This window comes from Triticum aestivum, chromosome 1A (assembly GCF_018294505.1).
Source record: "Triticum aestivum cultivar Chinese Spring chromosome 1A, IWGSC CS RefSeq v2.1, whole genome shotgun sequence".
Classification (NCBI taxonomy): domain Eukaryota; kingdom Viridiplantae; phylum Streptophyta; class Magnoliopsida; order Poales; family Poaceae; genus Triticum; species Triticum aestivum.
In genome coordinates this window covers 1,180,276-1,189,238 of record NC_057794.1, presented here as the reverse complement: position 1 = coordinate 1,189,238, position 8,963 = coordinate 1,180,276, and the positions used below count along the sequence as shown (strand labels likewise).

Sequence of the window (8,963 nt, the reverse complement as noted above, 5' to 3'; positions counted from 1 at the left end):
AAACAAAACCTACATCATTATCACTGTTATTTTTTTGGTGTACTGCACAAAACACCGTGGTACCGCCCACCGCGGCATTATGGGTCACCTTGTTGTTACTTTACATTATCCACATCCAACAAGATAAATCAAGGTGATGATGTGGGTGGCCCAATCACAAGCACAACACATTACTACAATTATTACCAGCTAGCAAGACAGCACAACATTTGCAACCACTGCAACAACAGACAGCCACCATGGCATGCTTCTCTCTTCTTTGGCTGACCCATCATAATGCACAAGAACAAAGACCAGACCACAACACAACATAGTGGTGTGGCTGTTGCACTACAAAATCATTATCATCATCATGATGATCAGTTAACACTCAACATTCAGGCAAGCAAAACATCACTTCGCTCACCAAGGCAACACAAGCAGCTCATGGATATAGAGCGTGGCTACACGGACCACAGTTGCCAACCAAAAGACGCACGACATGTCATATCGTACCATCCATGGGCAAGCCATCGTGCGCATGTCGTTCAGCAAAATGTCGCCTGTGAAGGAGTTTCATAGATATATGTCACCAGTGCTTAACATAATTAGTTAATTGATATACCAGGTCTAACACAAAGAGATGGCAGGGCTCACTCACAACAATCTGGATGCAACTCCTCACAAACATATATGGTATTACTAACGACAATTAATCCAAGGTAGCAGGACTAGCAAAACTTTCAGCAAATAAAGAGTAAACAGAGAGAGGGGGGAGGGGGTGAAGAACATGAGCCATGATTGGCCGACTTATTGCTTTGTGCTCAGCCTAACAGCTGCTGAGCCTCCTCTGCCTCCTCCTCCTCCTCCTCCTCCTAGGCAAGGGGGAGGAGGAGCCCTCTTCAATCACTGCATCACAGTGATGAGCTCAAACTCGACCAAGGACACATTGTTGTCCTCCTTCACCTTGAAGTCCGCAGGGCTCTCGGCGGCCTTGAGCGTCCCCCACTTGTCCACGGCCAGGCGCATCGACCCCTTGTACATGTCCACCCTCGCCTTCCTCGCCTCCACGACAGCCCCGGGCTTCATGACGTCCACTGGAGCAAGAAAACGCAAGATAAATTCCAGTCAGGCGAATTAACCAAGAGAGCAATCAAGTTAAGCCAGCAAGCAATGAGAGAACATATAGGCAGGGTGTTTGTACTGAAACATATCTGCAGCAGAGTATTATGATTTCGACTTAAGATCATTCCACAGGTGCCAGGCGGACATTCTAGCAAGCACCCATGGATGACGATCTCATACTCCCAGCTAGTTTAAATGCTGGGCGTGTCAGAACTAGTAGAATGTCTAACATGATAGATGAAGACCAGCACAGATCTATATTAAGGTAAGGAAAAACAAATTTGTTGCAAACCAGACAGGCAAGTCACTGTAAACCTGCCCAGGTCCAGGAAATTTTGCAAAACTAGAGAGTAAGCTCATGGTTGCATCATCAAGGATAAATACAGGGATGAAGGCTACGACGATCGGAAGGAGGTTGATTCTGCAAAGCCTGAAAGTTAGTTAAACCCTGATCACAAAGGGGGAAACGTTTGTGGACCGTGCAATTACGCAGGCAAAAGAAGAAACAGGGCAATTGAGTTAATAAGCCAGCAATGAGTGAACATGAAACATGTATGCGGCAGCAGCAGCAGCAGCAGAGCATCACGATTTCAACATTAGCCAGTGCGTCATTATAGCACCGATGAGTGCCGATCTAGTACCGTGACTTTGTTTAAATGCAGTAGAATTTCTGATATGACGGAAACCAAACTATGATAGATAAGATCCCAATTATGTATGTATAGTTTACAAGCAAGCAATCAATCAATCAGACAAAAGAAGAAGCATAGTAAATTTCTTCAAGTGAATGAATCAGGCAAGAGAAGAAGGAAACGGAGATGAGTACCTTGCTCGTTGCGGGCGGTGAATACGACGACGCCGGTGTCGTCGCCGACGATGCACTCGGCGATGCGCATGTTGCCGCCGGCCCTGCCGCCCTGCGGCCTGTGGAGGACGACGGGCTTGGAGCTGAGCACCCGGAGCTGGAGGTTGTGGCCGTAGGTGCCCGGCCGCAGCTCCTCCACCTTGTCGAACGTCATCGCTGCCCTTTGCCTGGACACGGGAAACCGATGGACGGGATCGTGATCAGAGGAATCGGGCATCGAATCAGGGCGGTGGGGATCGGGATCTTGAAGAAAGAAAGAAACAAGATCTGGTCCGATCCGATCTGAGCTCCGAGTCAGATAGCGAGAGCTCAGATCGATCTTCCAGGGGAGGGGACCGAGTGCGGACGTACCTGGTTTGGTTGTGGACGGTGGAGCGAGCGAGGGAGCGCGTCTCGTCTCCTGCTTGCGCTGCTTGGATGTGATCTGAAGATGAGATCCGCCGGAGGAAGAAGAAGAAGAAGAAGAAGTTTGTCTCTTGGTTCGTTTGGTTTTGTCCGAGAGGAAGGAGGAAACCGCCGGGGGACCCAAGTTGTGGTATGAATCCAAACCCAATTCAATCCCCTTTGTCTTTGTTTGTTTCCCCCCTCTCTCTTTTCTCTCTTCTCGTGTATGGTGTATGAGGTGTGTCACCAAACAACAAACTTGCTTCTACTCTGACCCGATGTGAAATTCACCCGCCGGCAATCTTGGTTTCCCCCCAAAATTCATTTCCGGCGTTGTATATGCTTCATTTCCGGCGTCGCGTCGCCTTGATCCTACTAGTTTGAGCACGTCGCATGTCAAAATTGGGGTCGTGTCGCCTTGATTCTGCTAGTTTGAGCACGTCACATGGCAAAATTGGGGTTACTATGTATGCGTTGGCGTGCATACAGTTCTTCGAAATAAAACGTATGTATGCGTTAGCGTGCATATAGTTCTTCGAAATAAAACGTATGCAATGACTTAATCCATTGCACACAGTCCGTTTTGAGAGGTCGTGGGCTAAACCTGGTTGGGGTCGAGTTATGGAATTGTGTGTGATGATAACAACACTTCACATAAAACTTCAGTAGTTACTCCGCATGCAATACAATTCACACAATTATTAGATAGCAATTGTGTGTGATGTTTGAAGTTTCACAAACAGCTATTTTGCATAGAACATCTGTACAGATCATGCCACCTCATGTGTTTTTTTAGCCCAAATCACAGATAGTTAACTCTTCGAAAACATGCCTGATTGACATCAGTGTAAATATATTCTTAGAATAGGTAGTTTTACTAAAAAAAAATGAGACATCGAGTAGGTAAATAAGATAGAAATTCATCAATAATACTCCACAATCCAGTTCATTACATAATATATATTATCACACACATATGTGTGTGAATTGTTGTGCTATAAATACATTAAATTTAAAGACAAGTAATAAATTAACTAAAAATCAATAGTCCCTTCTAAGGGCCGTTTCCTTGCGTTTGGCCACGGACTCCCTGGTGCGCACCGGCTTCCCAGCGCGGAGGGAGATAGCCTCCTCCTCCGCCTCGCACTCCGCAGCATGCGCATCGGCAGCTTCCCGGCGGGCATAGGCCTCCGCCCTGGCCATTGTAGACGACGCGTAGGTGAGCTCTTCATCGGTGGCCTTCTCGACGCGATCTGCCCACCTCCATGCAGCGAGGAGGCGCAAAGCGCCTCTGGCCCTCTTGGCGTTGAAGCAGCCGTCTTCATCGACCTCCTGCGCGTGCCAACGCGCCTCCCGCCAGAGCTCCAACTCCTCCACCTTCCAGGCGGCCTTAGCCGCCTCTTCCTCCTCGCGCTTCTTCTCGTCCGCCTTCATGACCGCCACACGCCTGGCTTTTTCAGCCGGCGGCAACGTCTTCCACAGAGCGAGGTCGAACTGACTCCAAAACCACTCCTCGGTGGGGGGATCAGGCGTGACCAAGTCCGGTGGCGCGTAGGGGTCCTCCTCGCCGCTGCTTGGGGCGAGGTCGTCGTTGCAGAGCGGCACCTTCTCCTCGGCGTGTTGGCTCACCGGCGGCGCCATTGGCGATGATGCAGAGATAGAGGGAGAGAAATTGAGAAGGCGAGCGAGAGAGAATGCACAGACGAGGATACAGGTGGGACGAGCGGCACGGTATATATAACGAGAAACTGTTGGCCGTACACAGTTTATAGGTTGCTAACAAAATTCAGTAGCCATCCGTTAAGATCTACCAAAAAAAAGACAAAATTCATCCATACCTATATTTGTACCTTCCTTTACACAGAAAGGCAAACTGACATATGATTGATAGATAGATAGATAGATATAGTACATATAAATGCAACAACATAAATATAATACATCATTCACAGGAATGAGAACCCAGATACTATATAGCTAGTTAGCCACCTACTAGTACTACTACATACCTAATCCTCCTTCATTCTCTTTCTTTCTACAACCAAGAATAATAATAATCGCGCTACGACCGCATCCAAATGAATGAATAGCTACAATGAATAGCTACTTGAAGAAGATGCCCTTCTTCCTTCCTTTGCTCTTCTCGACGGCCTGCACACAAACAGAACGCGTCAACATCTTCATTTCAGTTCCATCACATGCCACACAAAAAAAGCACATGCCAGCATTAACTTCAAGTGTGCCTCGATTCGGTGTAGCAAACACAAACCGAAGCACGTTAAAGAGATAAAACAAAAATGCCCGCACCTTCATTCTGAAGAGCCGCAGTATGAGCACGATGCTATCCCGTGACCTGCAGAATGCAAGATTCCATCAGTTGACCATTATTAACACAAGATTCCATCAGAATGCAAAATTGGGGTCGTGTCGCCTTGATTCTGCTAGTTTGAGCACGTCACATGTCAAAATTGGGGTCGTGTCGCCTTGATCCTGCTAGTTTGAGCACGTAGCATGTCAAAACTGGGGTCGCACAATGCTTCTGGTTAGGCTTGGAGCGTGCACAATGCTTTCTTCGGCCAATGTAGCATTTTGGGCCCTGTAGGCACACTGTAGCTTACTATTGCAGGCCAATAACATGTGACACTTATAAGGTACTGCTGATAACTAACACCACTTATGAGGGACAAAACCAACAAGCACAAACAACATCAATACAAAGATCATTAGGAGCCACCACGTCTTGATAAACTAGATATCTTTGCCATCTTGTGATTAATCTCCATCATTTCCAGCTTCAAAGTGTCAATTCTATGTAAAATGACACTGCTCATGTTGCCAACTTCTTCGACGCTCGTGTTGCCCCTTCTTCAATTATCCTCCCGTGAGACCATGTTCCATTGCCAAATCCTTAGATTGTTCTCGGCTGAGAGACACTCATTGTTACTATGTATGTGTTAGCGTGAACGAATCCTGCTCATGTTGCCAAAGTTTTCTCTCAACGAGAAGGGTGAACTGTATGCCATCTCGCAAATTTCAGTCGTTTGCGAATATCAAGACGTCTTTTCAGAAGAGCTTCCAGGAATGCCTCCGCACCGGCCAGTTGAATTCGCCATCGATCTTGAGCCTGGCACGGAACCGGTTTGCAAGCGTCCCTACAAGCTCGGACCTGAAGAGTTGAAGGAGCTGAAGAAGCAACTCGATATTGAAGAGCAAATGGGTCTCATTCGACCTAGTTCCTCTCCGTGGTGTTGTGGAGTTCTTTTTGTGAAGAAGAAGGATGGAACGGACCGACTTTGTGTTGACTACCGTCCATTGAACAAGAAGACTATCAAGAACAAGTACCCACTTCCCAACATCAACGAGCTGTTCGAACAACTCAAAGGTGCCCAAGTATTCTCCAAGCTTGATCTCCGCATGGGTTATCACCGGATTTGAATCCGTGAGCAAGATATTCCCAAGACGGCTTTCAAAACAAGCTATGGTTCATATGAATACACTGTCATGTCTTTTGGCCTCATCAACGCTCCTCCGACTTTCTCTCGCATGATGAACTTCATCTTCAACGCCTACACCAATGACTTCGTTTTGGTCTATCTCGACGACATTCTGGTCTTTTCGAAGAACAAGGAAGATCATGCCAAGCACTTGTGTTTGGTGCTTGATAAGCTCAGGGAACACCAGTTCTACGCCAAGTTCTCAAAGTGTGAATTTTGGCTCGATGACATTCTTTATCTTGGGCATATCATCTCTGCCAAGGGCATTGCGGTGAATCCTGAGAAGGTGTCTGCAATTGTGAATTCGGAACCACCTCAGAACGTGAAGCAACTCCGTAGCTTCCTCGGTCTCGCAAGCTACTATCGAAGGTTCGTTGAAAACTTTTCAAAGATCGCGAAGCCTCTCTCAAATCTTCTCCAGAAGCACGTCAAGTACGTTTGGTCTCCGGAATGTGACATTGCTTTCAACACTTTGAAAGAGAAACTCCTCCTGATGAATCCAAACCGTTCGAGGTCTTCTGCGATGCCTCTCTTCAAGGTCTCGGTGCAGTGTTGATGCAAGAGAAGAAAGTTGTGGCTTATACCTCGCGCCAGTTGAAGCCCAACGAGAAGAACTACCCCACTCATGACCTCGAGTTGGCGGCAGTTGTGCATGCTCTTTTGACTTGGAGACATCTCTTATTGGGAAGAAAAGTGGACATCTTCACTGACCACAAGAGTCTCAAGCACATCTTCACTCAGCCTAATCTCAACCTCAGGCAGACTCGATGGGTCGAAATGATTCAAGAGTATCGAGTATACTCCAGGCAAGGCCAATGTGATTGCTGACGCTTTGAGCAGGAAGGCTTATTGCAACAGTCTGATTCTCAAGCCTTACCAACCCGAGCTTTGTGAAGCTTTCCGCAAACTCAATTTGTAAGTTGTTCCTCAAGGTTTCCTCGCCAACCTTCAAGTCTCTCCTACCTTGGAAGACCTGATTCGCCAAGCCCAGCTTGTTGACGCTATGGTGAAGAAGGTGAAGATTGGGATTGCCAAGAGCCAACCCAAGTACAAGTGCTACCGCCTTGATGACAAGGATACTCTCTTCTTCGAGGATCGTATTGTTGTGCCCAAAGGTGATCTTCGTAAGGTTAACATGAACGAGGCTCACAATTCACTCATCTCCATCCACCCTGGGAGCACGAAGATGTATCAGGACCTCAAGCAAGCTTATTGGTGGACTCGAATGAAGCGCGAGATTGCTCAGTTCGTGAATGAGTGTGATGTCTGCAGAAGAGTGAAGGCAGAACACCAAAGGCCAGCGGGTCTCCTCCAACCTCTTGCCATTTCAAAATGGAAGTTTGAGCACATTGAGATGGACTTCGTGACTGGGTTTCCAAAGTCCAAGCGTGGCAATGATGCTATATTCGTTGTTATCGACAAACTCACTAAAGTGGCTCACTTTCTGCCTATCAAAGAGTCAATCACTGCAGCTCAATTGGCGGAGCTGTACACCTCTCAGATTGTCTCGCTGCATGGTATTCCATAGGTGATCTCTTCAGACCGTGGCAGCATCTTTACCTCCAAGTTTTGAGATTCTTTTCAGAAGGCCATGGGCACCAACATCCGCTTCAGCACAGCTTTCCATCCTCAAACTAGCGGTCAAGTTGAGCGTGTCAACCAGATTCTCGAAGATATGCTCAGGGCTTGTGTGATTTCCTTCGGCATGAAGTGGGAAGATTGTCTTCCATATGCTGAATTCTCCTACAACAACAGTTTTCAAGCAAGTTCGGGAAAGGCCCCATTCGAAATTCTGTATGGCAGGAAGTGCCGTACCCCTCTCAACTGGTCTGAAACCGGTGAACGTCAACTTCTCGGAAATGACTTAATCACAGAGGCAGAGGAAATGTGCAAAGTCATTCGAGATAACCTCAAAGCAGCACAATCGCGCCAGAAGAGCTACTATGATAGTAAGCACCGTGATTTGGCTTTCGAGATCGGAGATCATGTTTACCTCCGCGTCTCTCCTACAAAAGGTACTCGTCGCTTCGGTATCAAAGGGAAGCTTGCCCCTAAATACGTGGGACCTTTCAAGATCGTCAACAAGAGAGGCGATCTCGCCTATCAACTCAAGCTTCCTTCAAACTTTGCAAATGTGCATGACGTGTTCCATGTCTCTCAGCTCCGCAAGTGCTTCAAGACTCCTGAACGCACCGTCAACTTCGAAGACATTGATCTCCAAGAAGATCTCTCTTATCGTGAGCACCCCGTTGCTACTCTTGAATAGACCGAACGCAAGACTCGCAATAAGTCAATCAAATTCCTCAAAGTCAAGTGGTCACACCATTCCGACTGTGAAGCCACCTGGGAACGCGAGGATCACCTCCGTTCTGAGTACCCGACGTTCTTCCAGTCCTAGATCTCGGGACGAGATCCTCTCATAGTGGTGGAGTGTTGTAACACCCCGGATATGATTTACCTAATATGTAATCCAACTCTTGCCGTTTCCGGCGTTAAGTTATTTTATTTTCTCGGGTTCGGGTTTTTGTCTCCGTGTGTTGTTGTCATTGTCATGCATCTCATATCATGTCATCATGTGCATTGCATTTGCATACGTGTTCATCTCATGCATCCGAGCATTTTCCCCGTTGTCCGTTTTGCATTCCGGCGCTCCGTTCTCCTCCGGTGGTTATTTCTACCTTTCTTTCGTGTGTGGGGGTTAAACATTTCCGGATTGGACCGAGACTTGCCAAGTGGACTTGGTTTACTACCGGTAGACCGCCTGTCAAGTTTCGTACCATTTGGACTTCGTTTGATGTTCCAACGGTTAACCGAGGGACCGAGAAGGCCTCGTGTGTGTTGCAGCCCAACACCCCTCCATTTTGGCCCAAAACCCTCTTCATCATCTAGAGCGTTCGATCACGATCGCGTGGCCGAAAACCGCACCTCGTTTGGACACTTCTAGCTCCCTCTATGCCTATAAATAGCCCCTCTTCCGATATCCCGGATTCCCCTCGTCTCAAACCCTAAAAAGTCTACCGCGCCGCGCCGGACACGTCCGTGCCGGCCGGACACTGTCCGCCGCTCGCCCGGACCTACCGCTGCGCGCCATGTGTCGCCCTGAGCCCCACATCGCC

At 47.8% G+C, this 8,963-nt stretch overlaps 2 protein-coding genes across 2 annotated transcripts in view; both read right to left on the bottom strand.

Annotated features, from left to right (window-relative positions):
* Positions 1-526: 526 nt before the first annotated feature.
* On the bottom strand, positions 527-2,591 carry LOC123183920 (uncharacterized protein At4g28440). Its single transcript, XM_044596294.1, has 3 exons — positions 2,321-2,591; positions 1,931-2,136; positions 527-1,076 (listed from the first exon to the last, which is right to left on the bottom strand). The coding sequence occupies exons 2-3, from the start codon at positions 2,121-2,123 to the stop codon at positions 886-888; spliced, it is 384 nt and encodes a 127-aa protein (XP_044452229.1). The 5' UTR covers positions 2,124-2,136; positions 2,321-2,591; the 3' UTR covers positions 527-885.
* Positions 2,592-4,209: 1,618 nt separating this feature from the next.
* The window catches only part of LOC123183899 (uncharacterized), a 16,833-nt gene continuing 12,079 nt past the window's right edge, over positions 4,210-8,963 (bottom strand). The window contains exon 22 of the transcript XR_006492901.1: positions 4,210-4,395. The gene's annotated coding sequence lies outside the window, so the exon portion shown is untranslated. The remainder of the gene's footprint in view (positions 4,396-8,963) is intronic.

Bases quoted from the DNA above. Each gene is read 5' to 3' on its own strand.
- LOC123183920 (XM_044596294.1), bottom strand. From the start codon at position 2,123: ATGACGTTCGACAAGGTGGAGGAGCTGCGGCCGGGCACCTACGGCCAC. The intron at 1,077-1,930 runs GTACTCATCTCC...TTCTTGCTCCAG, and splicing joins CACCGCCCGCAACGAGCAAG to TGGACGTCATGAAGCCCGGG.